This window comes from Setaria viridis, chromosome 7 (assembly GCF_005286985.2).
Source record: "Setaria viridis chromosome 7, Setaria_viridis_v4.0, whole genome shotgun sequence".
Classification (NCBI taxonomy): Eukaryota; Viridiplantae; Streptophyta; class Magnoliopsida; order Poales; family Poaceae; genus Setaria; species Setaria viridis.
The window spans coordinates 25786425-25813631 of NC_048269.2; the positions used below are offsets into that span (position 1 = coordinate 25786425).

Genomic DNA, 27207 nt, shown 5'->3' on the forward strand with positions numbered 1-27207 from the left:
TTTCGTACGACTAAAGAGAAGAAAAATGGCAAAAAGTTTTACAGGACAATCAATTGAAAACTCAAAACCGGGATGCCAACGAGCGGGGTTAATGTAACAAACGCTTAATCCTCGGAAACTAACTGCCAGAGTGCCGGTCGCGTGCCCACTGGAATCCTTTATTTTTAAATAAATGGAAGCCAAATTTTGAGCAAGCCAGGAGCTATTCGTTAATCGAATCTGGTGTTTTGTGGCTTGGTCTCATGTTGTAGCCTAGGCTGGCTGGGCCTGTGGCGCGACAGTCTATGACGAGAAAAGGTGGGGAATATGGGCTCGGAAGAGAGGAGGGCCGGAGGAAGGAAAAATAAGAAGAAATGGGCCGCGGGGAGGAGCAGACGAAATGGGCCGGACAAGGGAATTTCGGCTACACAGGCAGGACACCAGCAACACCGGAAAACCTAGGCATTTCGTCGAACACCAACGCGGAGTCGAGCACCAGCCACCGCAGCCACCATGCTCCTCACCAAACCCCACCTCTCCAACCCGCTCGCCCCATCCGCGCCGCCCCCCAACCCCGCTACCAGCTCCAGCCATGCCAGGCCCCTCGCCGCCCCCACCGCCCGTCGCGGCCGCCTCCGCATCTCCGCCACTTCCGCGGCAGCGCCCGCCGCCACCGCCGCCGCCGCCGCGCTGAGCCGAGTGGACGTGCTCTCGGAGGCGCTCCCCTTCATCCAGCGCTTCAAGGGCAAGACGGTGGTGGTCAAGTACGGCGGCGCCGCGATGAAGTCGCCGGAGCTCCAGGCGTCAGTGATCCGCGACCTCGTCCTCCTTTCTTGCGTGGGCCTCCGCCCCGTACTCGTCCACGGCGGGGGCCCGGAGATCAACTCCTGGCTGCTCCGCGTCGGCGTCGAGCCGCAGTTCCGCGACGGCCTCCGCGTCACGGACGCGCTTACCATGGAGGTCGTCGAGATGGTGCTCGTCGGCAAGGTCAACAAGAACCTCGTCTCCCTCATCAACCTCGAGGGGGGCACCGCTGTCGGCCTCTGTGGCAAGGACGCGCGCCTCATCACCGCGCGCCCGTCACCCAACGCCGCGGCCCTCGGATTCGTCGGCGAGGTCGCGCGCGTCGACGCCACCGTTCTCCACCCCATCATTGCCTCGGGCCATATCCCGGTTATCGCCACAGTGGCCGCCGACGAGACTGGGCAGGCCTACAACATCAATGCTGACACCGCGGCTGGCGAGATCGCCGCTGCCGTGGGCGCCGAGAAGCTGCTGCTGCTGACGGATGTGCCTGGGATACTGGCTGACCGTAATGATCCTGGGAGCCTGGTGAAAGAGATTGACATTGCCGGGGTTCGGCAGATGGTGGCCGACGGGAAGGTAGCAGGTGGGATGATACCCAAGGTGGAGTGCTGTGTGCGCGCCCTCGCACAAGGTGTGCACACCGCGAGTATCATTGATGGGCGTGTTCCACACTCGTTGCTGCTTGAGATTCTCACAGATGAGGGTACTGGCACCATGATCACTGGCTGAGGTGGTCATGACTTATGGTATTTTCTTGAACCTCTCTTCTCATGGTCGTGTATTTTATGGGAATGTAGACTTGACTCAAGATTGCAATGAGAATGTCGTTCGCACATTTGTGGGAGCATAAGTTTGATTGAGGTGGTTCTGCAGCCATTTATTTGTGACTCTGTTGGCATCTAACTGAGAAGATGCTGAGATTGTGTAGTTTGTTTAGTAAATTTGATCAGTTTGCGTTAAAATGCAATCTATTCAAATGAAGTAGTATTTGTTCGACTGTGTTCATTTTTTAAAAAAGGAAACTTCTATGCAATTGTCCTTTAAAGGTTGTAACTATACAATACATATTATCACACATTCTGAGAATTTATATGATGCTTGGACTAGTTAGTTTTTTTCCTTGAATGTGAGAACAGAAGAGAGCATGTAAACAGAGAGGGGTGCTTTCAGTAAGTTAAGTTGACTGATTAAGTTTGCAAAATAAGGTGTTTGCTTTGTATCCGCAACTGCAATTGGACAGCCTTTTATAAATGCTTGGTTGTGAATCTGTTACATGTGTAAAATTTAGCCCCTTAAGATAAATAGTGACTCATGCCCCATTTCACCACCTATTTATCTCTGATTTAACCCCTTATATGAGTGTATGCCTAAATAGAATTGGACTAAGGTCACCTAATGAAATGTCTCAGTTCTGCTCATTATCTGTTGTCCTTGAGGCAAGTTCTAGATCAATTTGTGCCATACCGCCATCCTACTTTGACTATGCTTGACGATTTGTTGCTTGTAACATGAGTTTCAACATCATTATTTCAGTAACTCGCTAGATCAGAGATAAATAGGTGGTGAAATGGGGCATGAGTCACCGCCTCAAGCATTTAACGACCAAAAGAGTACCTTAAGGAGCTAGGAGCAGTTTTGCAAATTTGCTTTCCATAATCCGTGATTTTGTCAATCAATTTAACTTGAGTTAATTTCACAGGATTTCATCTATTTACGTATAACTATCAAAGAACCACAACTTCTAGGATCAGTTTCACGTAACTACAACTGCTTATTCCCTTAGGTTCACAAACCTAGTTCATTCCACACGGGCCCACCTGTCAGCCACCCAAATTGACATCTGGGTCCATACAACTGTGTATAGCTGACGTGGGGTCCCATGCAAAATGTTGGAGGTATGTGAAATGAACGCTCAAGTATTTTTATGTAACTGATCCTAAAAGTTGTAGTATCTTGATAGTTATGTGAAAATAATTGTATTTTTGTAAAATTAACTCATTTAACTTTAGTAACTACATAATAGTTTGTACTTTGGAAGGCCTCTTGCTTCAGGGGAAAAAAGGCCTTCTAACTATTGATGTTCATTCAAGGGTGGTGATGGTCAGTGCCTCCATGCTGCCCTCTGGGCTGTATCTATATTTCTCAGACAAAAGATAAGGTTTTTTTTTTTGGGCAAGTGTGACAGTTATTCACCTTTTCTTTGACATTTGCTACTGTCTATGGCCACTTTCAGCAAGGGGCACAAGTGGAAAAACAAATTTCAAATCAGGAAAATGAGAACTTTTTCCAAGTTGATGTCCTAAAGAAATCCGCTAAATTTAATGAAATTAGTCCAATCTTTTGCACAAGGAGACAATATGCTCTCAATCACATCGCAAGAATTCTTACTGAGTAAACTGCAGGCCATCCTTTTCTTTTTACAGATCTTAGTCAAGAAATTTTCTAGTGTGGTTAAAGAAGCTAATATTAATATTCCGGTATTCTACTTTTAAGAAAAATTTTCTTTTTAGAAAAAGAGCAAATTGTCCTATGTGCTGCACAATCTTTTTTTTAAACGTGATTATATTAAAAAGAAGAATAAATTCAGACTGGACAGAACAACAAACAACATCGCCCGGTTGGATTGGGACATCAACACGCGTTGCGCTAGCTCAACTCAACTCTCAACAACACCGGCTGGATGGATTGGGACATTAACACAAGCCGCACACCACAAAGCACCACTCAACTCAATAAGCGTCACTAGCTGGTTGGATTGGGACGTCAACATATGCCGCGCAAAGTCTTCACTCCGCTAAGCTTCTCAACGTCACCACAACTAACCTCATCACTTCGTCGGGCCGCCACTCCACTGAACACCACCACCGTGACACCACTAGCTTATTTTTTTTCTTTTTTAAGTAAAAGAGAGAAGGAAAATGCCCAGCTGACGATCGCAGCGAGGGATGTTGAACCATAGCTGGGTCTGCGACGATGCCTCCAAGAAGGTCATGACACCAATGGCGCCATCAACATCAGCCCAAAAAGGATCGGGTTTTCACCCGCAGCATCCAGCAAGTAGGCCGAAGAGATGCAATAGGACGCCTCCAATAAGAAAGCGGCGTCCATAGAGCGTTGCCGTGCGGCGTCCATAGAGCGTTGCCGTCCAGGCTTTCGCCTCCACCTCGACGGAGCCACCCACAAGAGTGGCTAGAGCACGGCACCGCCGGCAGCTGTGCAAGAGCATGTTAGCCTACACACCGCGCTCTCTCGTCATCCAGCACACTGCAAACGCCGCACCACCGAGGCGCTCTTAGGTTCCCTTTGGCAAGGCTTCTTGAGCGGCTTCTCACGAAGCCCTGCCAAACGGGCAAAAATGAAACGGCTTCTCGAGAAGCCGTTTCATTTTTGCCCGTTTGGCAGGGCTTCGTGAGAAGCCGCTCAAGAAGCCTTGCCAAAGGGAACCTAAGAGCGCCTCGGTGGTGCGGCGTTTGCAGTGTGCTGGATGACGAGAGAGCGCGGTGTGTAGGCTAACATGCTCTTGCACAGCTGCCGGCGGTGCCGTGCTCTAGCCACTCTTGTGGGTGGCTCCGTCGAGGTGGAGGCGAAAGCCTGGACGGAAGCCCCGCGATTCCCACTGAGAGGAGTCAGGAGGAGGAGAAGCCCAAAAAACAGGCTCCCCGCAGCTTCATCCCCTTCGTGGGGCCAAAGTCCCCATCTTGCCCATGGGCACACGAGGGTCGGAGGATGGCACGGGCGTAGGGAGGTTGGAGGACGCCGTCGGTGGCGACGCTGGTGCGGGGAGGGCGGAGGGCGGCGGCGGCGTGGATGCGTGGGGGCCAAGGGTCGCGGTGGCACGGGTGCGGGAGCCGAGGGCGGTGATGGCGCCGGCGCAGCCGCTAGGGGGCAAGGGGGCAGGAGGGCGGCGGTGGAGCGGGCACGTTGGGGTGGAAGACGCCGGCGGCGCTGGCACAAGTGTTGCGTGGGGAGGGTTGGAGGGAGACGGAGAAGAAAGGTAGGAGTGCACAAGGAGAATGGATAAGGAGGATGGGGAAAGGGAAGGAAAGGGAGTGAAGAAATAATGGGAAGAAAAGAGAAAAAGAAAAGAAAAAAGGAGAGGGGTATTATAGACACTTCATCCTCTTATCTATGTTACACAGCTAGGAGAAGCCGTTTTGCCAAATGTTTTTTAACCAGACAAGTCGAAGCTAAAAAAAGCTGCTTCATCGGAGAAGCCACAACCGCAGTTATTTTAGCCACAGCTGCATCCCTACCAAACGAGCCCTTAGCCTATAGCATATAAACAAGAATATCTCTTGTACCTTGGAGTCTGGATGATATAATTTCCTTGACTGACATTTTTGACTAGTGCAAAATGTAGCAGCCCATGTACTCTAGGCATCGGCAATTGTTTAGCATATCCTTTCTTTTTTACGAAAGTTTAGCATATCTTACTTGAATCCAGTCCTGCCTCAGCTTTTGCTGTTGTGTCGTGCATATTATATTCTGTAATATTGTTCCATGGTTCTTATGCCTTCACCTTAATTTAGATTCATCTTGTACTTTCAAATGGTTTTCTAGCGTTGATGCTCAAATGGTTTTCCTCCACTTCTTGGACTAACTGAAATCGAAATCATGGCTTAACGGCTCATTTGGTTGGAGGTAATTGGTGGGAGGGAAAGTAATTTTAGATGGAAGAGATTAAAATTCTATTGTTTATTTGGTGGGTATGGGAGTTTTAATGGGATGAGGAATAGGAGTTTAGAGGGACAACTCCCACCGATCACTTCCCAGGGGAGGATGGGAATTTGTTTTAAGTGAAAAATAAATGCATCTACACTGTTATCATGATTCAAGATATAATTCTCATCTTTAAACCCTCACACCAAACAAGGGATTCTAGACTTAAACCCCCACTCCTAATTCCCTCCAAAAGATAAACAAGGGAATGTCACTGAAAATCATATTCCAAAATCATATTCCCAAGTGAATTTCCTCGACCAACTCACACCACTAATTCTCATGCTCCTTCCCATTAGTTGCCAAACGCACCTAAATGAAAGTAACTCTGGAGTGCATAGCATGGTTGGGTCGAGGAAACTGGAAAGTGGTTCAGAAATAAAATAAAATGTTTTTGCCGGTGACCAAAATAGTACATGAGCTACCGTAGATTCGCAGTACGGTTCATGCTCCTTGATGTTCATGAGGTCTTGGCTCGTTGTTCAGTGGCCCACTTGCCGCTGCTGTGCTCAAAAACAAAGGTTGTAACGACAAATCCATGTTGAAAAACATCAAGATTTCATTTTCCTGCAACATTCAAACTACAGTTGTAGTGCCAGCTGAACCTGCATGTTTTGTATCCATCTGCACGAAAATCATGATAGAACTAGAAAAATCTCAATACAGCACTTAGGTTCTTTTTTTTTTATCAAGATTTTTCCCTTTTCTTTATGAATATAGTTAGCCCAGTTGCATTAGCAGCTTCACAGGTGCAGTGTAATGGATAGGAGAAAAGACTTGATTGATGTAATGGTATGGCACCACTACATCAACAAGGCCCAAGTAGGCTACTCGCAAGGATTGGAGCCAAACCTGAGCTGCTGGTGGTGGAACCTGAGGTCCCGTTGCAGGCAAACATTTCCTCCTCCCTTTGCTCTCCACAAAATCGCACAGAAAACACCACTTGAATCCAGTGGATGGAGTGCCTTCCTTTTGGTTCTCGACCACTGCACTCGTGGAAACTTTTCTGCCGGCTCATAGTAATACATTTCTGAATCCTGGCCGGCCTTAGTGCCTGACCCGTTGGAGCTGACCCGTTGGAGTGAGAGATGCTTCGAGAAAAGCGGGAGATTACACCCATTCACCCGGTGGCTGCTGAATCTATTCCCCCATCATATGCTGTCCATATCTAGTTATCTACTGCCTTTTTCTCATATTTTAGTGCCGTCTGTTGTCTGTTGTGGACTTGTGGTTGAGTACTTGACCCAAACGCTTGCGATTACAGTGATAAGAACCTTTTTCTAAAACAAATTCTCCTCCTGCGCCGTATTCATTATTCTAGCTCTTAGCTGACGAACGGGCAGCACGCGTTTTCACCCTTTCTCGGGGGGACGGCGGCGCTTTTGTGAATACTTCGTCTCTCCTTGTGTGTGATTCCATCTTGTCTTTCTTTTCTCACAAATCGAACATGGTTCTCGGCAGCACCGTCCGAACCGGGCACGGGGCGACGAAGGTGAACAGTGTTTGGCGGCAGCGATCAACTACAGCCTACAGAGAGTGACGTCTTCGGCCATATTCTCTGGGCTCTCAAGATTCCTCCGGCAACGAATCGGCGGCTGGCCGGCAGGACGTACGGTGGACGCCTACCGATCCAACACTATGGGGACAGCACGTTTTCACGTTCCAAATCCAACGTGACCGTGACTGCTCCTGTTACCATCACCCTCTTGTACAGTAATGATAATTTGGTTTAGGATGTGACTACACGGAGAGGCCTCTTCTTTTTTAGCGTTAGGTGGAGAGCCCCATATTGAACATCATTTACATTTATAGAAATAACCCCTTTCTGCCCGCCATAAACATGCATGCACCACACGACACCCAGCTGCGCGCAGGAAAAAACCGGGCGCAGGAAGGGTAGTGGAAACCGAACCGCGTGCCGGACGGGTTTGCGCGGAAAAAAGAAGCAGCTAGACCCTGGAGAAAAGCGAGCCGGCCCAACAATGAAGTAACAAATAAGGGGGTGTTTAAGGGGGTGTTTGGTTGCCTCTGACTAAACTTTAATTCATTTTAGCCCCTAAACCTCCAAACATCCCTACTTATTTGGACTAAACTTTAACTCATAAACTTTAGTCCATAAGCCACCAAAGGGTTGCTTATGGGGGCTAAAAGTACCCTGGACACCCCATGTCCTCACCGAATGCTTGTCTGTTTGCCTCCCCCGTCGCACCCATCCGCACGCCATCCCCGCCGCCGCCACCCCCTACGCCATCCCCGCCGCCCCCGCCCCCGGTCCGAGCCAATCCTCCTCCGCCGCCAGCCCCCTGCTTGGCGCCGAGGTGCCCCTCTGCCTCGCCGGCAACGACCCGCCTGGATCCATCCTCGTCTGCAACCTCTACCTCTCCTGCGACCCCTACATGCGGCCCAAGATGTCGCACCCGCTGCGGGAGTCCTACACGGCCGCCTTCACCCCGGGCTCTGTCATCACGGGCTACGGCGTTGCCCGCGTGCTCGACTCCTCCGACCCGCGCCTCACGCCTTGCGCCCGGGGACCAGCTGGTGCTGAAGCGGTGCTTCCCGGAGGCCATCAGCATCTACTTCGAGAACGTGGGCGGCGTAGGGGTGCGCAGAGGGGCGGCGGGCGCAGGAGAACGGGCAGAACGCGGCGCAGGTAGGCCATCATTAGTGCGGTGGTGCATCGATGGAGCACGTGGCTGAGTGACAGACGGCGAGCTAGGAGCGGCGAGGCAGGGCGCGGTGGTGACGGGGCCAGGCGATGCGGTGGGTCGGGGCGCAGGAGGCAGGGTGCGACGCAGGAGGGGGCTAGGGTACGGGCGGAAGAAGAAAGGAACAGGGAGAAGGATGCGGTGGCGCTCGGGAGGAAGGAGGAGCAGCTGGAGGAGGGAAAAGGGCAAGGGCAGTATTGATTAGGTTTACTAAGGTCATTGTTCAAGTCATTATATCATTCTTTAGTCCCTGAAAATAAGCAAGTTTTAGTCCTAAGGGCAAACCAAACAGGCCCTGAAACCTCCTGAAGCGCTGATGCAGGCAGCGTCATTTCATCCGTCGTCGCCGCTGGAGCGACGGAAACAACTTCAAGAACTCCAACCGTGAATCAGGTAGAAAAATCACAAAATCACATGAAAAATAGAGTGGGAGGCAGCATGGAAACTCAAGCAACACCAATGGGAGATCACACTTCTCCATGTTAGCATCCTTCTCTTCCTAGATACAAAAACTACTACTAACGTATCAAATTCATCAGCTTACCTCGAGGATTAGGACTGAAACAAGCTAGTTGCATCCATCAGATCTATGGGCTGTTCATATCCTGTATGCATAACTTGAAGCACAGTGACTATAGTACATAGCATATCCCCCTCCCCACACACACACAAAGAAACTTTGTTTTTTGACTGCTTAAACATGAAGTCCTTGCATCCTGTAACAAATAAGATATCACAAGTCCTTCCCCCATGTATATATGTGGCTCCCTCCGTGAATGTGACTCGCTGGATTTTAGTTTTATATCTCTATTCCTGAATGGAAAAGGAAACAATTCATAGCACTTATGCAATAAGTAAAGGTAATAATCTTTGCAATAAGTAAAGGAAGTGAGTTGCATAGAATAAAAGAAGCAAAACTACCATGAATGCAAGAAGAAAAAGTAATTGTCAGGTTAAGTTTATGACTCATGGGAGGAATCTAAAACCTACTACAACAAGTATGCACAAAAGGTTGGATAGAGATTGTCAGAAAGCACATGGATGAGATGAAAGCTAAGCTGAGGGCCTTCAAGACGAAGAATTCCAATAGGCAGAAGACTGTGGCAGCTCATTACAACGCTGAACTGACTCAAGAATCATCTAACTCCACATACAACATAACAGCTTCATTGGATTTTTAAAGCCTCAATTTAAGACTTATGCAACCAGCACCCACTAAAAAAGCAAATTTTATGCCTTCATGTTACTAGTGCTCTAAAAACTAAAAGTATGAATGAGTTACTTTGTGCTGATGCAAATATATATGAAAGTTGCGTGCTGTTCAGCTAAGCAGCATGATAAGTTACTTCTTTGTCAGCTAAAGGGTATGAGAAGTTACTTCCCAATCAACCAAAAGGGACAAGAACTTAACAACTAACGAGCTACTGTGAACTTTCATTACTTGTAGTCGAAAACCACCTAGTTTGTGTATAGAAGTTAGTGTAAATATCAAAGGTAAGTTTAGCATTGCAAACTGATTACCCTTTTTTAACCCTTAAGCACTTGATGCCAATTTAAAAGATTTAATTTCAAGTACAACATTGTAGACATGTACTTGATCCTGATATTAGCCACTTCAGATGGTCAATCTGTGGCATGGTTTTGCCATCCCAATATTCAATGTACTTGAGCATGGAGAAGCCGCAGTCATATGTATCTGCCAGCTAAAAAAAAGGAAAAGTACTGATGGAGTTACTTCATGTGGATGTGGTGTGGAAAAAAAAAGGCAAGTAGTGAGGAAAGGTGCAGGTGGCGCATGGTGAGCAAAAAAGGGTACAGATTATGAAAATAGGGTAGCTCCTAACTAAATGTATGAAATGAGGGGCTACTTGCTTCAACATAATGACACAAAAGTTTAATTACTTCCTGCATGTTTCTGATCAAAGCCTGGTTACTTCCTATATCATGTCAGCAAAATCATTAGTTACTTCTAATCTCATATAAACCAGTAATCATCATGACAACATTTTCATATAAAAAGGAGGCTAGCAACTAGCACAACACAACAAAAATTATTGCAACTTCAAGATAGTAGTGAGGTAGCGCGTGGTGAGCAAAAAAGATGCACAGGTTGTGAAGCTTAAAAACGTTACTTCCTATCTAATTTAAATATGTGAATAGTTACTTACTAGGAGCAGGTTACTTTCATGTCTATTAAATTGATGCCAAGTAGTTACTTTCACATACATGATATGTTTTATATTTTAGAAAAGAATAAGTTACTTTGTAATTAATGTGGATGGGTGGTTAGTTACTTTCAGTGTGATGTAAAGTAATAATTAGTTACTTACTAGGATAGATTACTTCATAACATGTTACTTCCTGCATGAACGAACAAATGAAGTTACTTGCTATGACTGCTATGTGTATGCAGTCAGTGATTTGTTACTTTTATAAATTATGTGTTGCTTTCAAACTGTGCAGACATATAAATGTCAACCAAAGTTTAATTACTTTCTATATGTTTAAAATGAAGGCCTGGTTACTTCCTATCTCATGTTAGTAAGTTGTTAGTTACTTCTAATCTCATGTAAACCAGTTATTAGTTACTTTATCGTTCAGAGAAAAAGAAATATGTTCAGTACAAGAAAAATAAGTGCAAACATCAGTGACAAATGCGACTTGAAAATGTTAATTGGGAAAAAATATTTGTTATGAACTGGAATGGTAGGGTACTAGGATTGCGTGTCTCATGCTGGAAGACATGCAAAACAATCTAGTCAAACAGGGTTCAGAATATTTAGTGTCCTATGTTCCAGTTAGTTCGGTACATGCTTTTTTATAGTAGAAGTAATATATGCTAGCTAGCTGTGGGACCAAAACAGACATCAAAAGCAGCACGAATAAAGCTAGCACAACTCTCACTTTCGCACAACAGTAGATTAGCTAGCAGTGACCGCAAGAGCTGCACATAACCCATCACTCATGCAGCTAGCTCCACTAACACAACCACATCTAGTGGTTGCAAGAGCTGCACATAACCGACAGCCACATGCTATGTTCTAGGGTAGCAGAGTACCACACAAGCATCACCCCTCACTCACTAGTGTCTTTCACCCTAAGTTTCAGTTTCAGCAAGTATTAAAAAAGTGTAGAGTTTCAGCTCCACAAGCATTCTAAGAAATGTGATTAATCTTTTCAAGGGATTACCTTCATGTCGTATCTATATAAATATGTAGTTACTTATTATGTGACTGAGTATATGGTAAGTTATTCCTAAGTAATAAAAATACAGAACTAGTTACTTCTCGTGTCATTGAATATATGCTTAGATACTTCCTATGTAATATAAATATAGAATTAGTTACTTCTAAAAGTTATGTGAAATAGCAAAATTGGTGACTTCAAATAAAAAGACAAGTTACTTGAAATAAGTAATATATTAACTAGATCACAATAAAAAAATGGGAAAACTGTGCATGGTTGTGGCATACTACGGATATGAACTGTCACTTGATGACAAAAGTAGAATGTTGCTGCACTGCCCAATATGAGGTGTCACTAACTTGGATGCACCTCGAAATGTGACAAAATATAGGGATAATGATATTAGAACAAGTTCTTGAATAATGGAAATTAAAACAAATGAGCTATAAAAAAGAGAGTAGGTGCTAAACTTGCATGCATCGATGGGGCCACCAAACCGGGAATTATTAACACTGGTTGTTGACAATACTACTTGAATACTGACTTGGATGCAACTGCAAAATATCATAAAAAAAATAGAGGAAACTTGAATTACTTCGTATGTGATGTAAATAGATGGCTAATTAGATCATACGTGTTTAAAAAAAAAGGTGCTGGTTGCATCCCACGTAGTGTGAATAAATGGCTAGGTACTAATTAAATGTTTTAAATGATAAGTGACTGCATATGTGGTAAGTTACTTCGTATGTAGTGTAAATACATAATTAGTTACTTCTTATGAGACTGCATATATTGTAAGTTACTTCCTATGATAAGTTAAATTAATTACTAGTGTAATGCAGTGAAACTTCAGGTTCATAATGAGATTTATGAACTAGATGGTTAAGAATAATGCAATGGAACCAACAAATGGATAAGATTGCAACATATGCCTAATAGAAATCACATGGCTAATGCATATCCACATGCAATTTTTGCTACACTCAAAACATCGAAAAAGCAGCAAAACTAACAAAAAAAAAGAAGCCCCTGCCCCCTACTATTAAACTTTACTTATGTTATTCAGTGCAATGGAAATGTTAAAATGCAATCTCAGATCCGCCATGGTGGTTTTATATCATTAAATATCACAATGCAAAAATGAAAAGAGCTTGTTATGAACTAGATGCTACGCAGGATCACAACAAAAATACTTGGAAAAAATGTAGAGGCCTCTTCCTTCATATTTGAGCCATTGTACAATGGGCCAATGGCCTACCTTTGCCCATGTGGCCATGTCCGAACTTGTGTGCTGGTACAAGAAATTCACCTCATCGCGAATTGGGCCAATAGATGCAAGCTGACTATACTATACTAAGCTAATTAGTTCCTGCATCACTAACCAATTCTGTGGTACTACTGTCTGTTGGTGTCAGATTGTTCCTGAAGTGATAATACAGGGATGCTGCACACAGTTTGAACTCTGAAGCAGAATGTGCTAGCGCCGCCGTGTTGGAAAATCCACACTTGACTGAGAAGGCAAAGTGCGACAATTAACATGACCAAACTTTATGGGTGATATATCTTCCAATTAAGATTAAACATTCCATGTTATCTTCGGAACAAATATTGCAAATAGAAAACAAAAAGGACTCCAAACTAATAGCACAACCCAGGATCAGAAATGTAGATCACAACATGTAAAAAAACAGCAGATTCGCGGCGAATGGAGTGCCGCGGAGTGAAGCCTTCCTCCGTTGGCCCCGCGTCGCCTCCGCCCGGAGATTCTCGGGGTGTGGCCTCCCTCCCTCGCCGGCCGTCGACAACAATCACCTGGACTCACCCTCGGATAAGACGAACACGGGTGAGGGAAAAGAGAAGAAGGTCGCGTCCACCGTTTAGACTGACGAGTGAGCCCAAGGGTGATGTTTCGCTTCCGCCGTTCCGCCGCGAGCGCGTCCCGTCGTTTCCGCGAGCGCAGCGTGCGCGTCCGATCCAAAACGGACGAAGATGAGTTAGGGGTGTCGGCTTAACGCAAACAGGAGACCCCTCTCGGGGTAGGATTCGCGTTTATCACGTCCTAGGTGGTGAAATGGGCAAAGGCTGCAGCCCTCCTGCAGGCAAATGACAAATCGGTGGGCTCGCGGTGAAATGGGCAATGCAAGCAAATGACAAATTGGTGGGCTCTTGAAATAATGCTGCGGTTGTGTCGCTGGAGCCATTGACGCAGCCTCATAGTGCGACGTTCTACTACCCGTGTCGTCGTGATGAATGTCCACCCACATCGAAATTAGTACAGCCCATGGCACAGAACATGTCATCGTGCTTGTGCCGATCCGATGCCCAACTACGATTTTTTTTTTGAAGAGTCCAACTACGACTTTTCCACAAAATTCGCTTGTGCATCTACACAGTTCATAGTAAGAAGAGATATGAATACAAGAGGTGAAGAAAAAGCTAAAAATATATGAATTTGCCTTCTTATTATCCTACTAGCTCATCATAACATTTTATTATATCGTACTACCTGCCATCGCCGAGATTCTAGATACAGCACAACCCTCACATTTATACATACAAGCATATGCTAAATTCTATTATGCCATGCCATACTTTGGACTTAACCGAACATTACACCGTATGCAGCCAGCCCGAGAATGACAGGACCAGCTAGTATTAATTAATGTGATTTGTTAATCGAGAGGAGAAGGTCCCTCGTAAAAGGCATTGCCGCACAAAGCGTCGTGATTATGCCAACAAACAAACAAACAAACCACCCCTGGATTCCACGCCCAAAACGCCAACGATTCCCTCGACAAAACCCTCCAAAAAGGGCCCCGAGATACCATTCCCACCACCGCTTCCTAATCCACGCAACCGGGTATGCCATTAAAATTTCCTGTTTTGGGACGGAATAAGTTGGATCGACTTCAACCTTTTTTTTTCAACCCACCTCATATTTGGTTGATGAGTATGAATCCAACCTATTTTTTGTTTGGTTGGAAGGGTTATTGGAATGGGATGGATGCTACCTTAACACCGTTAGCTACAATAATTTGTGGAGCCTACATATAAATAGTGAGGCCCACTTGTTATTCTCTTGTATTATTTTTTTTACTACCTTCTTCCTCATCCTCTACTCATCCTCATCCTCCCCCGTTGGCCCCGCCTTTCCTCCCTCAAGCCCCGCCTCATCCTCCCCCGTCGGCGCCGTCCGCCGCCACTAGGATCCCCGCGCTGCCACCCCACCGTCCCGGTGGCGGAGCTCCTCTGGGCGGAGCCCGCGCTCACCCGACCGACGGTGGAGCTCCCCTAGGTGGAGCTCGAGCTCGCCTGGCCGCCCTTCCTTTTCCCTGACTTCAACCTCCCATGCGCCAACATCCGGCCTCCCTAGCACCGGCCTTCCCCGCGCCGGCCTCCGCCGTGCGGCCTCCCCCACGTCGGCCTCCGATGCGCCAGCTTCCCCGGATGGTCCGCTCGTTTTGGACGGACCATCTCAACCCTGTATCTATAGGGTATATTTCCTATCAGAAATAAACCCAACCCACTATATTTTGAACCAAACATCGTGCTAATTGGATCATCTGCTCCACACCTCAAACCAAATCCAACCCGTTCTGTATAGAACATGGGATTGTTTTTACTTAAAAAATGCGTACAAGTGCAAGCTCCAAAACCAAAGCAAATAAATCGCCGGAGCAGACAGATTTTGGCCAGGCCCATACGCCAAACAGCCAGCCGCTGCCACCATGATACGACATCACCAACGCAGAGCCAGCGGATCCTTCCATGACTAGTAACTGGCCAGCAACCGATAGAGCAATGGAAGATCGCCGCAACACGACGCCTGTGTGGCTGTGATCTGGATCCAAACGATCCAGAAAGTGAGGTTAGCTCAATTAGGTAATTTGGGAGATATCATCGTGCACTCTAATCATTCAAATCTTTTTATTCGAATTTAAGTACCTATTTCATCATTTTCTTAATGACAAAATGTCTAGTTTCTCGATCCAAACGATCTCGATCGAATGGTCAATGGGAAGCAATCCATTTTTTTAACTCAAACTCTAGCTCCAACCTATTTTTTAAACACACGTCTGAAATACAGGTGTACCACATAAAACATGTGTCACCAAAGCAACACGGCATCAGTTAGCATCGGCACAATGCAGAGACTCACGTGCAGTATTGCGAAAGGATCCGTGTCCCGACTCCCGAGAGGCCGACCCATGCCGGATGGGAGCCACCGGGTGAAACCACACACGACGATGTATTTAGGCCCCGGCTCGCTCGCAACGGGGCAGTGACCGAAGGTGACCTGCACAACACAGTTCAAACATGTCTCCGCACACCATCGCCGCCGTGCACGTCGTCGTGCACCACCACCCACGCCACCGCGCTCCGCCGCCTCGCCACTGCTCCGGCGGCGGCGTCTGCGTCGTCCGAGCCTCGGCCGCCACCGCCACCACCACCTCCGGGGCCTCGGCGACGGCCGCGACGGACTCGCCGTCCGCGGCGTTCTGGGACTACAACCTCCTCTTCCGGTCGCAGCGCGCCGAGTCCCCGGACCCCGTGGCGCTCCGCGTCACCGAGGGCGCGATCCCGCCGGACTTCCCCGCGGGCACCTACTACCTCGCGGGCCCCGGGATGTTCACCGACGACCACGGCTCCACCGTCCACCCGCTCGACGGGCACGGCTACCTCCGCGCCTTCCACTTCGGCGGCGGCGGCGCCGACGGAGCCGCGGCCGCGCAGTACTCGGCGCGGTACGTCGAGACGGCGGCGAAGCGGGAGGAGCAGGGCGCGGGCGGCACGTCGTGGCGGTTCACGCACCGGGGCCCCTTCTCGGTGCTGCAGGGAGGGGCCCGGGTGGGCAACGTGAAGGTGATGAAGAACGTGGCCAACACCAGCGTCCTACGCTGGGGCGGCCGCGTGCTCTGCCTCTGGGAGGGCGGCGAGCCGTACGAGCTCGACCCCCGGACGCTGGAGACCCTCGGCCCGTTCGACATCCTCGGCCTCGGCTCCGGCGCCGGCGAGGCGCCAGCACGAGACAGTGAGGCGGCCGCGCGCCACCGGCGCAGGCGACCCTGGGTGCAGGAGGCTGGGATCGACGTGGCCGCGTGCCTGCTTCGGCCGGTCCTCAGTGGTCTGTACCATCACCACCACCACCGATCCACCGCCACCACCTCTGCATGCGGTTGGCGCACCAGAGCAGAGCCTGCGACCCGACCGAGCTGACGTTTGTGCGCGCGTGTTGTGTCTCCCGCAGGTGTCTTCAGCATGCCGGTCAGGAGGCTGCTGGCGCACTACAAGATCGACCACAAGCGGAACCGGCTGCTGATGGTGGCCTGCAACGCCGAGGACATGCTCCTCCCGCGCTCCAACTTTACTTTCTACGGTCTGTACCCCTCGCTCAAAATCCAATCAATTTCGCACCACTACCTGCTTCCATCGATCACTAACGCTGACGACGACACCGCAGAGTTCGACGCCGGCTTCGCGCTCGTGCAGAAGCGCGAGTTCGTGCTGCCGGACCACCTGATGATCCACGACTGGGCCTTCACGGACAACCACTACGTCCTCCTCGGCAACAGAATCAAGCTGGACATCCCAGGTACGGAAGGGGATTGCAATTTTTTTTCCTCGTCACTTGATAGACTAGTAGTCATTTAGCAGCGTGTTTCACGTCAATGCTTGCCGCCGTGTTTGGGGGCAGGGTCGCTGCTGGCGCTGACGGGCACGCACCCGATGATCGCCGCCCTCGCCGTGGACCCGAGCCGGCAGTCGACGCCGGTGTACCTGCTGCCGCGCTCCCCGGAGGCCGAGGCTGGCGGCCGCGACTGGAGCGTGCCCGTCGAGGCGCCGACGCAGACGTGGTCCATGCACGTCGCCAACGCCTTCGAGGAGCGCGACGCCGGCCGGGGCGGCGGCACCAGCGTGCGGATCCACATGTCCGGCTGCTCCTACCGCTGGTTCCACTTCCACAGGATGTTCGGCTACGACTGGCACAACAAGAAGCTGGACCCGTCCTTCATGAACGTCGCCAAGGGCAGGGAGCTGCTGCCTCGCCTTGTCCAGGTGACCAAACGCTCTGATTTGCTTGCTTTGGTTCCTGTCGTGTCGTGTCTGTCGATGAAACAAATGTGCGTGGAGTTTTGTTCACAGTGAAAAGGATTTGTTACAGTGGCAGCTGAGATGGCGTCCAATAATCCAAAATGCAGGTGTCGATCGATCTCGACAAGAGAGGGGCGTGCCGGGGATGCTCCGTCAGGAGGTTGTCCGACCAGTGGACCAGGCCGGCGGACTTCCCGGCGATCAACCCGGCCTTCGCCAACCGGAGGAACCGGTTCATCTACGCCGGCGCCACCTCAGGTTCGCGGAAATTCCTCCCGTATTTCCCCTTTGACAGCGTGGTGAAGCTAGACGTCTCCGACGGATCAGCGCAGCTGTGGACGGCGGTGGGGCGCAAGTTCGTCGGCGAGCCGGTTTTCGTGCCGACGACCGGCGGTAGGGAGGATGACGGCTATGTTCTGCTTGTCGAGGTAAAGATCAACATTTTCTTTCAATCACCAACATGGAGAAACACATGTCACCTCACTTGGAACTGCTTCATCTTGTTTGCTTCTTTGCAGTACGCAGTATCTGATCACAGGTGCCATCTGGTGGTGCTGGATGCAAGGAAGATCGGCGAAAGGAATGCTGTTGTGGCAAAACTTGAGGTGCCCAAACACCTCACCTTCCCAATGGGATTCCATGGGTTCTGGGCAGATGAATGACACTATAAGCATCCAATCTAACTCTAGCGTGTGTCGACATGAATGGAAAAAATGTAAAGAGTTATTTTTTCATAATGCAACAAGCATTCGTACCACTTCCCGAATCTCGCCTGACCACACGTTTAGACTGAACTCATGTTCAGAGAGCACACTGCAGATGATATTAAACACTGACGTTTAAGACAATCCCACACGATAACCATTAGTTTCCACTAAGAATACTGATAACGCAGCTTCTGGACCTGACAACTAAGACTGACACCAACCACGGTCGTTGCCGACCATACGAAGAATAGAACTAATTCTAGAACTAATCCTGTACAAAAGTAAGAAACCACCAGTACGCGAAGTCGACGAATTGCTGTGCTCAGTGTATACGAGCAATAGTGACCACGATGAAGACAAACACAGAGAGCATGAAGGACATCCTCACTATATCATCAGACATATCGTAGTCCTTGTCCCCGGATTGGAAGAGCATGTTCACGAGCCCAAGTATTTTCTCAAGGAATTCCTTGATTTTCGCTTGGGTGTTTTCCAGGACCCACATCATGAATCCAGGAGGAGCAGTAGACCGTCCATTGAGATCAGTTTCCTTGGCTGAAAAGATAGGAATAAGTTGCATCAGATGAAGATCCATCCAGGCGTTCCACATAATAAAATGGAACCATTAGTTTGCGCATTTTCACATGACAAAGGTTTATTGAAGGGGCTGTTGCATAACTTAAGAACCAGATTAATTAAAATTAGCTGAAAAGATGGGATAAATTGCATCAGAAGCAGATTCATCCAACATATAAAGCAAGATCGGAACACGTCTAAATGGGTTATTTTGTCTATGCATTTTCACATGATTCAAAAGGTTGTTTAATTAAGGCCTGCTGCCTAGCCTGTTAACATTGTTTACCCATGCCAACCCGAAGATTCAAAAAGCGCAATCACACATACCATCCTGGAAGGATCTCTTGAATTCTTGTACCACCTCGTTCTCCATCACAGCATGCCATACAGCCTTATCTTTTGACAAGGCCATAACCATTTTCTGCATGAAGGCAACATAATGTTACTGTTCAGATTTCTTCAGACAATATATTTCAATGTAGTAACGTGTGAATATTTTGTGGCACCAAGTTCAGTTTGCTAGATATGAATAACGAAGTAAAGCCACATTAACCTGAACCGAAGGGTCTTCATGCAATAGGCGGAGTGCATCCAGTACACTCCCGTGTTCCTTTGTCAAAAGAGCACTTGAGTTACGAACGAGCATAGCAGGTTCAGTCCACTCATCTGATCCGACCTCAGATGCACCAGAATCTAGAGCAAAATGATTAACAATTAATCCACACGAAGGGTGCCCTGACATGGGCAGCGCAAGCGTTAGCTCAGGCGCATCAGAATCCACATCAGAAGGTTTCTCAAACACCCTGCAGGAATGAAATTGTCGATTTGCTTAGATGGAAGCATCATGTCAACCAGAGTGAATTGAATTGGCCAAATAAATATGAAGGTGACATGCTCTAAATAATAAAGGACGACAACTTCACTAAACAGGATAAGAAGCTCTAACTAGGCAATGACAAAGCAAGCATGTCAAAATCCTAAAGAAAAAAAAACGAATAAGGCTTTACTCCTCTTAGCAGAAAAAAAAATAAAAAAATGGTTATCCAAATGCTTGACGTCGTACAGCACATCTTGGCAGCAACGCGTACACTCTTGAACAATTTGAAGGATACACGAAACGAACATAAGGTATTTGGGACACGCTAACTGCCGCTTGACTAATTTGCAATTAAATACATCTGTCCTTGAAAAAAATTGCAATTCAGAGGAAAGCCATCTAATTCTGGCATAATCACCAGGCTAAACTAAGAATTAAATTAAACTGGACAATTTCTGATCTTAAACCAACTAGTTTTCGAAACCAATCTGATAATCCTATCACCCAAATCCACGATTATAGGTGAATAGGTAGAATCTTACTGCTTGATGCTGGCAACGGCGGCGCAGACCTCGTCGTCGGTAGGCGGGGCCCCGAACACAACCCCATGCTCCTCCGTGGCCTCCCCGCGGAAGCCGGCAATACCAGGCCTCGCCCCCGCTGCGACGACCTCCTCCCAGTCCTCCTCGCCGTCGCGGCGCAGCGAGCGGGACTCCCAGGACGCGGTGCAGCCGCTGATCGAAGACGGGGGAGGCGGCGACGTGGCGCGCAGCGGGCGGCCGCCCCCGGCGCGCGAAAGTGAGCGGCCGCCTGCGCCGGAGGGGATGGCTGGCTTGACGGCGCGGCTAGCAAGGCGGACGAGGTTCTTGCTCATCGCCGATGATCCCTCGCCGGCTCTCCCACCCCGCCGCTCTCTCCTCGTGTGGACGACGTACACAACCATCGAAACCCGGCGCCGCCCTCGCCTCGTCTCCTCCGAAACTGTAGTGTTTGTATGATGGGCTTCCTCAACGAAGGCTTCGGCCTTCGAGTGTTAAAATAGTCCAACCTTTACTCCAACCTGATTTAACAGATTCGGTCTATATACATATTTATAGATAAAAATATAAAATCTAGCCTTTTATAAAAACTGATAACGAGACATGGCTACCGTTTGATCTCCAATCTAACGGGTAGAATGTACTTTGAAGCAGTTAAAGTTCTATGATACTTTAAATAATATATACTAGGGTTTACAAGTTTCTGATACTAAACATCATTTATTTTTTCCTAAGTGTACATCGCACAAACACATAATATTCTCTCTCCCGTCGGAAATTAAACATTGACGCAAAGATCTATAGGCACTTTTTATTCGTGGAGGATTATAATTTCTAAGTATATTTTAATCTTTGGCACCTATCTTAACCTTAACCTTTGTCTCTAAACTAAATACTTTAACTTACGTAGTACGTAGGAGTACTATTTATTCTCCTTCGACTCTTCAACTTAGTGAAATATTTTATTTTGGAAATACTACTATAAAAATCGCTTGTGCTTCTTTTAAGCCGTTGCGAGTTACGACTATTTTGCAGCTTGCAGCTTGCAGCATGCAGTAGCTCACTCAGGTACTTGGTATTTGGACTTGCAGCTGCAGCTGAAGCCGCTGCAAAGTAGTACAAACAAACAGTTTGGATGTTTTGTGAAAAAAATAACCATATGGATATCTCCTTACCATCCTTCTTGTTTTGAAGTACTTTAGCTTTTAACTATCGGTTAGTTTCTTGCCAATGAAGTTATCTGAAGTTAGCGATATACCTGAGGTCAGCATGATATTTTCTTTCTGTGGAAGAAAACACGTGAGTTTGTTGCGTGATCTGGCTAATATCATCCCCCAACCCAACAGCTTATATAAAAGTACTAATGAGCCACTGTCAGATGTAGTTTTCTTTCTTGACGAAGCAATTATCTTATCTCTAATCTGAACAGCAACTCCGTGCCATGCAATGTGTCCCGTGACCGTGTTGCTTACTTTATCTATGTGCCCACTCTACGATGTCGCCGTTATATATTTTGAAATCAAAACACCCATGATCGTAGTAAAAAAAAAATACCTATAAGGGCAATTCGAATCATCAAGCAGGATTGCTAGGGGAAAAAACATGAGAATGAGTAACGATCGGTGTCTACACCCTCATCAAGGCGATGTTGCTGGTGCAGAGATCGCAGAGGGTACCAACTCGCGACGACAAACAGGCGGATCGGAAGCGTGACGCGAACCGGGACCGGGCCGATGCAGCGCTGGGTTCCGTGGATCCAGGGAGAGAGCGCGGCATCCAAGCAACGGTCGCCGGTCGGCCACCACAACAGGAACCGCCTTTCTTGGGCGCCCGTACCAGCAACATCTTCCCGTGCGTTCCGGTTGCGGGCTTGCGCGGCCGAAGGGATCGGCGCGCGTATCAGATGAGGACACTCGTAGCGTGTCGGTCAAGTTGATATTTTGGCCATTGCGGATTACTCAACGTCGTAATCATATTGGCACGCATGATACTGAAAAAGCTTGGCGACAGGATGCATCAGATGATTGCTGACTTTATTGATGCACTACATAGTTACAACACAACATCCATCCAACTGAACTCCTTGTTTCCTTCTCTAGACTTAGTGAAACTAGAACAACAACGACCCCATGATTGCAAACCTAATTCAACTACACACATGCTCATCAGCACATACAAATCCGACACAACGACATAGACACAAACAGATCCCTCCACGTCCACGAGCACGACGGAAGGACGCACGCTCCCATGACTGCCAGAGATGTCACACCACCACCGTCTCCACGTTCCCGTGGCACGACGACGACGACCCGGCGGCAGCGGCGTCCGGGGCCCCCGCCAGGATCTGGTGCGCCAGCGCCGCGACGGCCGCGCCGATCATGGGCCCGGCCCAGTACACGGCCTGGTTCTTGTAGTTCCCGCTGACGACGGCCGGCCCGAACGAGCGCGCCGGGTTCATGGACGCGCCCGTCAGCGGACCCGCCGACAGCACGAGCGCGCCCGCCACCAGCCCGACGGCCAGCGCGCCCAACGCCGTGTCCGCGAACCCCCGCTTGCCGCCAGCGGCCGCGCGGAGGTCGCCGGCGACGTGCACCGTGTACACCAGCATGAACGTGAGCACGCCCTCGATGATCGCGGCGCCGAACCCGGTCATCGCCACCGCGATCCTCGTCGTCGGCACGGCCTGCGCGCAGCAACCACATTCATGATCGATGGTTATGCGGTTGGTGATCAAATGTGTCGGAGAAGAAGCGAAGGAATGAAATGAAGTAGTAAAGGGCGGTTAGTTAAACTACGTGCCTGGCCGGCGGAGATGTAGTGGAGGACGAGGCAGGCGAAGGTGGAGCCGAGCATCTGCGACGCCCAGTAGAAGATGGCGCTGGGGACGCCGATGTGGCCGCCGATGGCGAAGGCGAACGTGACGGCGGGGTTGGCGTGCCCGCCGGAGACGTCGGCCGCGATCAGCACCGCCGCGAAGAGCCCGAACGCCTGCGCCACGGCGGTGGCCACCAGGGACGCCGCGTCGGAGGCGGTGCCGCCGTCGAGCGCCGTCACCATCCCTGCCACACATTGCCAAACACAGGCGCGCTCTCGTCAATGCAACCGCCCGCAATGCAAAGAATGTAACGTGCGAGAACCATCAAAGCGCGCGCGCGGTGGAAGAGAAAACTCAGCGTACGGGCGGAGATGGCGGAGCCGACGGCAGCGAACACGAAGAGGAAGGTGGAGATGAACTCGGCGAAGTAGGAGCGGAGGGACGGCGGCGACACGCAGCGCTTCAGTTTGGCCAGGAGGCTGGACGCCATGGCGGCACAAGTTTAGTGTAGTGCGCGCTCAGATTCTCCGGCACTGGTCCTGCAGAGCGTTCCGGATTTTATAGCCAGGGAGAGGGCGCGCCCGTAGAGTGAAACGGCGACTGCTGGGTAGTTCCCGGCGGTTGCTGCCGCGCCCGTGCCGTTCCGTTCCGAGTTCACACACCCGTTGCCGCCAGGGCGTGCTGCGGCGTATACACGATTACACGTAGGCGTGTGACAAAAATTACGTGACACGAGACCTGTGACGTACACATTCATGCTGTCGTACAGAACATGTACTTGGGAACGCTGAACCGTGCATGTCATGTGTATAGATCGAACGGTTCTCTTACAACTTGCTGACATCATCGCTGGTGAAATCCAAAAGGGAAATTCAAAGAAGACCAAACATAATCACAAGACGAGACGAGGTGACAATCGACGATGATGAAATTGACACGTCGGGTTGGGTGCGGACTGCGGACTTTCATGCCGTTCATGGGTACTCCTGCTGGCCAACCGGCTGGTAGGAGGCGATGAACACGTCGCCGTAGACAAGCCCGGCCAGGCCGCCGCCGATGAGCGGGCCGACCCAGTAGACCCAGTTGCCGGCGAAGTTGCCGGCGGCCACGGCGGGGCCGAAGGAGCGGGCTGGGTTCATGGAGCCGCCGCTGAAGGGGCCGGCTGCCAGGATGTTGGCGCCGACGATGAAGCCGATGGCCATGGGGGCGATGGTGCCGAGGGACCCCTTCTTCGGGTCGGCAGCGGTGGCGTACACGGTGTACACCAGCGCGAAGGTGATCACGATCTCCATCACCACGCCCTCGACCTCGCTGATGCCGGAGACGCCGTGCGTTGGGATGGCCTGCCCGTGGGTGACGAACTTCAGGAGGAGGCACGCCACGGAGGCGCCAAGCAGCTGGGCGACCCAGTAGAAGATGCCGGTGAGGATGGTGATGTGGCCGCCGACGGCGAGGCCGAAGGTGACGGCGGGGTTCAGGTGCCCGCCGGAGATGTTGGCGGCCATGGAGACGCCGACGAAGAGAGCGAACGCATGGGCGATGGCGATGGCAACCAGGCCGGCAGGGTCGAGGGCCCCGCCCTTTGTCAATTGCGCTGCAAGAGACGAATTTTTTTGGTTAACAATGAGCTAAACCCTGGATGATCGTCATGGTAAGCATGGTGTGATATGATATTTGAGAGGAGGTGTTTGAGATAGGAGAAGCTCACAGTAGGCGATGGCGGAGCCGACGCCGGCGAACACGAAGAGGAGCGTGGCAATGAACTCGGCGACATAGGCCTTGAGGGACGCCGCGCTGAAAGAGTCGCCGAAGCTTCCAAATGCAAGCTTCACCATCTTTTCCCCTGTTTTTCTTCTACTCTCTCTGACAGTAGTAGAGCCCTTGGGCTGGTATATTCAGAGAAGATGGCTACCTTATCTGATGCGAGGGGTTCTTGTGCTCAGTGTCCTTAAATACCCATCACAAGGCGCTGATGACCTGGTTTCCCTGCCTCAAATGTGCATTACAATATTATGGGCGGTGTGCGATGATCACCACAAGATTGATAATTCAAATTTCGGTCGTGTTTTGTGGCTGATATTGGCCGACCAACCGCCCTAATTCGCCAAGTTTTTGTGTTTATTATGAATTGTTTAGACCGAGCCACGTTAGGATACACCATAGGACAGCGAGGAGAAAGGTGATCTTGGAGCATATGTTATCTCATCTCCTTGATTAAATAAAATTATTGGCGGTGCATTGGTGATGGCTGAACTGCTATATCCGCAATCCTCTAAGTACCCTGCATCTGATGGACTCATGGAACTATGGAAGTATACATATGTGAAATCATTCAAGATTATGAATATTACTCGAGCAAACAAAATCCACTCCTCAATTGTGTGATTATTATTCTGTTGAAACGAGATAGTGTGATTTGCATTAGAGAAAAAACTAGTTCTATCCCAGAAATAGTATTTTTGGTGGATTGTTACTGAGTTTTTGCATGTGTCATGTGTGTGTAGGAGCTAGTTCTCCAGCTCTACAACAAAAGGTAATTTCCTCATACCTCAACCTTAGTATCTGACCGAGTAAGAGATTGACTCGATAAACATTGTAACAGCTCTCGTATTCAGGAATCTAACCGTCACTAGATACTGAATAATGTACTGATCTGTCATTCACGTTAAAGATGAGATATAAAGCGCAGTTTAGAGAAAGGTCGGATCAGGGACTGTGACAGGAATCCAATGAACAACCCCCATTTGGAGTAGGTGAGGCAAATTCATGGAGCTTGCGGCTGGTACAGCAATTGAAAACTGCAAGTTGCAAGCTGATGACAGGGCTCCTATGAGTGGCAATGACTTCATTACACAAACGGAGATGATTAGACCAAATAAAACAGCCCAACTTCTTTATGCTATCCTTCGTGGCTGTTCAGTCCATGTGTGTATAGAGTTTCCTAGAACTCACTTTTGCATATAAAACTTGTGCGCTCCGTGCATGTCAGACAAATTGTTTTTAGGGCCACTGAGTGGGAATATTCCTGAACTTTCTCTGAAAGGAGCCTGGGGTTTATCAAGAACACTACTTTTTTTAATTTTTTTTTTTTGAAACGAGGCAGATATATCAAGAGCACTACTGTCTGACGACTGCGCACAGCTCAGCTATTCGCAATATGTAAACAGAGTAGTGTATTGTTTTAGCAGTACTATACATTAAGTTAGTTTCTGATTATTTCACCGTGAATCGCAGTAATGGCAACAGCCCAGTCTGCAGGAGCTCTAAACTTCTGAAAGGATCCCTTCTTTTTAGATCGACAATAACTCCTGATCAGATGACGGATTGTGGTCAAGCACTACTTGTCACTGTTCCAAAAATTAGTTTAATCTCCTTGTTTCAAAAGAAAAGATCGAATCGTTTAAATTTCAGCCATTAGAAGGTGCGATTTTTTTCTGTTTCACACTAATCAACCATATTAGCGATAGCTGCTTTGTCAAAATGGGAAAAAAATGCTAACCAAGGGCCTAAATTTCTTAGTGAAGTGGTTAGCACTTTTGGCAACAGTCCAACTCCAAAGTGTAGCCAATAATGCCTGAGGGTAGGTGCCTTGTGCTGCTCTCGTTATATTTTGTTTGTTTGAAAATATTGGCAGGAGCTCTGCCTATTCATTTAAGAGGAGAAGAAGTTTAAAGTTTAGCATTACAAGAATATTACATAAAAGTAAGAGCGCTCATTCTCAGACACAAACAAAAGCTAACTGAAGGCATTAGGATACCATAGGATCTTCTCGGATGAAAGGTGTGCCACAAGCTGTTCTTCTTAGGAGGATGTCGTTCTGAATGAGATGAACAAGCTGAACAGCTGTCATGGAATTGCTGTCGAAAATTCATCGATTCCTTTCTTTCCATATGTCTCTCGTTATAATTCAAAATGCATCACTATGTTGTGGCCAAGGTCTAACAATGCTCTAATGATTCTTTATATTATCTCATATAGGTATATTATTGATCAAATTACAGCACATTAGAGACTGGGTGATGAATTTTTTGTCCTTTTTAGTTCAGACACATCTGCATAGACAACCAAAGCGCTGCATTTTCTAATGCAATCTCCAGCTAAACGCAACATTCGCCTGTCTGTCAAACAACCTGAAACTTCTGTGCGGTGGCAGACTCGCAGTGTATTCGGTAGAAAGTTTGTTTGCATTGGACAAATTCTTTTTTCTTTTTGAGGTGGATAAAATGTTATGCTTTGTATATATGCACGGAGGGGATAGGAA

At 48.6% G+C, this 27207-nt stretch overlaps 5 protein-coding genes across 6 annotated transcripts; 2 read left to right on the forward strand and 3 right to left on the reverse strand.

The window, feature by feature from the left end:
- Positions 1-434: 434 nt before the first annotated feature.
- Positions 435-1621, forward strand: LOC117862460 (uncharacterized). The gene has a single exon (XM_034745941.2). The coding sequence runs from the start codon at positions 493-495 to the stop codon at positions 1513-1515; it is 1023 nt and encodes a 340-aa protein (XP_034601832.1). The 5' UTR covers positions 435-492; the 3' UTR covers positions 1516-1621.
- Positions 1622-15528: 13907 nt separating this feature from the next.
- On the forward strand, positions 15529-18246 carry LOC117865988 (carotenoid cleavage dioxygenase 7, chloroplastic). 2 transcript variants are annotated; one of them, XM_034750272.2, is made up of 6 exons: positions 15546-16521; positions 16645-16773; positions 16858-16989; positions 17092-17453; positions 17597-17917; positions 18008-18246. In XM_034750272.2, the coding sequence occupies exons 1-6, from the start codon at positions 15714-15716 to the stop codon at positions 18149-18151; spliced, it is 1896 nt and encodes a 631-aa protein (XP_034606163.1). In that variant the 5' UTR covers positions 15546-15713; the 3' UTR covers positions 18152-18246. The 2 variants fall into 2 exon arrangements, with proteins under 2 accessions (XP_034606164.1, XP_034606163.1); XM_034750273.2 differs by lacking the exon at positions 18008-18246 and having other exon boundaries at positions 15529-16521; positions 17560-17911.
- A 26-nt stretch (positions 18247-18272) lies between these two features.
- On the reverse strand, positions 18273-20639 carry LOC117865989 (uncharacterized). The gene is made up of 4 exons (XM_034750274.2): positions 20132-20639; positions 19326-19575; positions 19100-19193; positions 18273-18751 (listed from the first exon to the last, which is right to left on the reverse strand). The coding sequence occupies exons 1-4, from the start codon at positions 20530-20532 to the stop codon at positions 18519-18521; spliced, it is 978 nt and encodes a 325-aa protein (XP_034606165.1). The 5' UTR covers positions 20533-20639; the 3' UTR covers positions 18273-18518.
- A 1501-nt stretch (positions 20640-22140) lies between these two features.
- LOC117864797 (probable aquaporin TIP5-1) lies at positions 22141-23590 on the reverse strand. Its single transcript, XM_034748888.2, has 3 exons — positions 23310-23590; positions 22931-23190; positions 22141-22814 (listed from the first exon to the last, which is right to left on the reverse strand). The coding sequence occupies exons 1-3, from the start codon at positions 23434-23436 to the stop codon at positions 22395-22397; spliced, it is 807 nt and encodes a 268-aa protein (XP_034604779.1). The 5' UTR covers positions 23437-23590; the 3' UTR covers positions 22141-22394.
- Positions 23591-23721: 131 nt separating this feature from the next.
- LOC117865991 (aquaporin TIP2-3) lies at positions 23722-24880 on the reverse strand. Its single transcript, XM_034750275.2, has 2 exons — positions 24655-24880; positions 23722-24540 (listed from the first exon to the last, which is right to left on the reverse strand). The coding sequence occupies exons 1-2, from the start codon at positions 24779-24781 to the stop codon at positions 23921-23923; spliced, it is 747 nt and encodes a 248-aa protein (XP_034606166.1). The 5' UTR covers positions 24782-24880; the 3' UTR covers positions 23722-23920.
- Positions 24881-27207: the final 2327 nt, after the last annotated feature.

What these genes read in the sequence shown, in the direction of transcription:
- LOC117862460 (XM_034745941.2), top strand. Translation starts at nt 493, where the DNA reads ATGCTCCTCACCAAACCCCACCTCTCCAACCCGCTCGCCCCATCCGCG.
- LOC117865988 (XM_034750272.2), top strand. Translation starts at nt 15,714, where the DNA reads ATGTCTCCGCACACCATCGCCGCCGTGCACGTCGTCGTGCACCACCAC. An exon ending in GCTTCGGCCGGTCCTCAGTG is followed by an intron (nt 16,522 to 16,644) that starts GTCTGTACCATC and finishes TGTCTCCCGCAG; the next exon opens with GTGTCTTCAGCATGCCGGTC. An exon ending in GCTATGTTCTGCTTGTCGAG is followed by an intron (nt 17,918 to 18,007) that starts GTAAAGATCAAC and finishes GCTTCTTTGCAG; the next exon opens with TACGCAGTATCTGATCACAG.
- LOC117865989 (XM_034750274.2), bottom strand. Translation starts at nt 20,532, where the DNA reads ATGGTTGTGTACGTCGTCCACACGAGGAGAGAGCGGCGGGGTGGGAGA. An exon ending in ATGAAGACCCTTCGGTTCAG is followed by an intron (nt 19,194 to 19,325) that starts GTTAATGTGGCT and finishes GCCTTCATGCAG; the next exon opens with AAAATGGTTATGGCCTTGTC. An exon ending in CAAGAGATCCTTCCAGGATG is followed by an intron (nt 18,752 to 19,099) that starts GTATGTGTGATT and finishes CTATCTTTTCAG; the next exon opens with CCAAGGAAACTGATCTCAAT.
- LOC117864797 (XM_034748888.2), bottom strand. Translation starts at nt 23,436, where the DNA reads ATGGCGTCCAGCCTCCTGGCCAAACTGAAGCGCTGCGTGTCGCCGCCG. An exon ending in CGGCTCCGCCATCTCCGCCC is followed by an intron (nt 23,191 to 23,309) that starts GTACGCTGAGTT and finishes AATGTGTGGCAG; the next exon opens with GGATGGTGACGGCGCTCGAC. An exon ending in ACTACATCTCCGCCGGCCAG is followed by an intron (nt 22,815 to 22,930) that starts GCACGTAGTTTA and finishes TGCTGCGCGCAG; the next exon opens with GCCGTGCCGACGACGAGGAT.
- LOC117865991 (XM_034750275.2), bottom strand. Translation starts at nt 24,781, where the DNA reads ATGGTGAAGCTTGCATTTGGAAGCTTCGGCGACTCTTTCAGCGCGGCG. An exon ending in CGGCTCCGCCATCGCCTACT is followed by an intron (nt 24,541 to 24,654) that starts GTGAGCTTCTCC and finishes CGTCTCTTGCAG; the next exon opens with CGCAATTGACAAAGGGCGGG.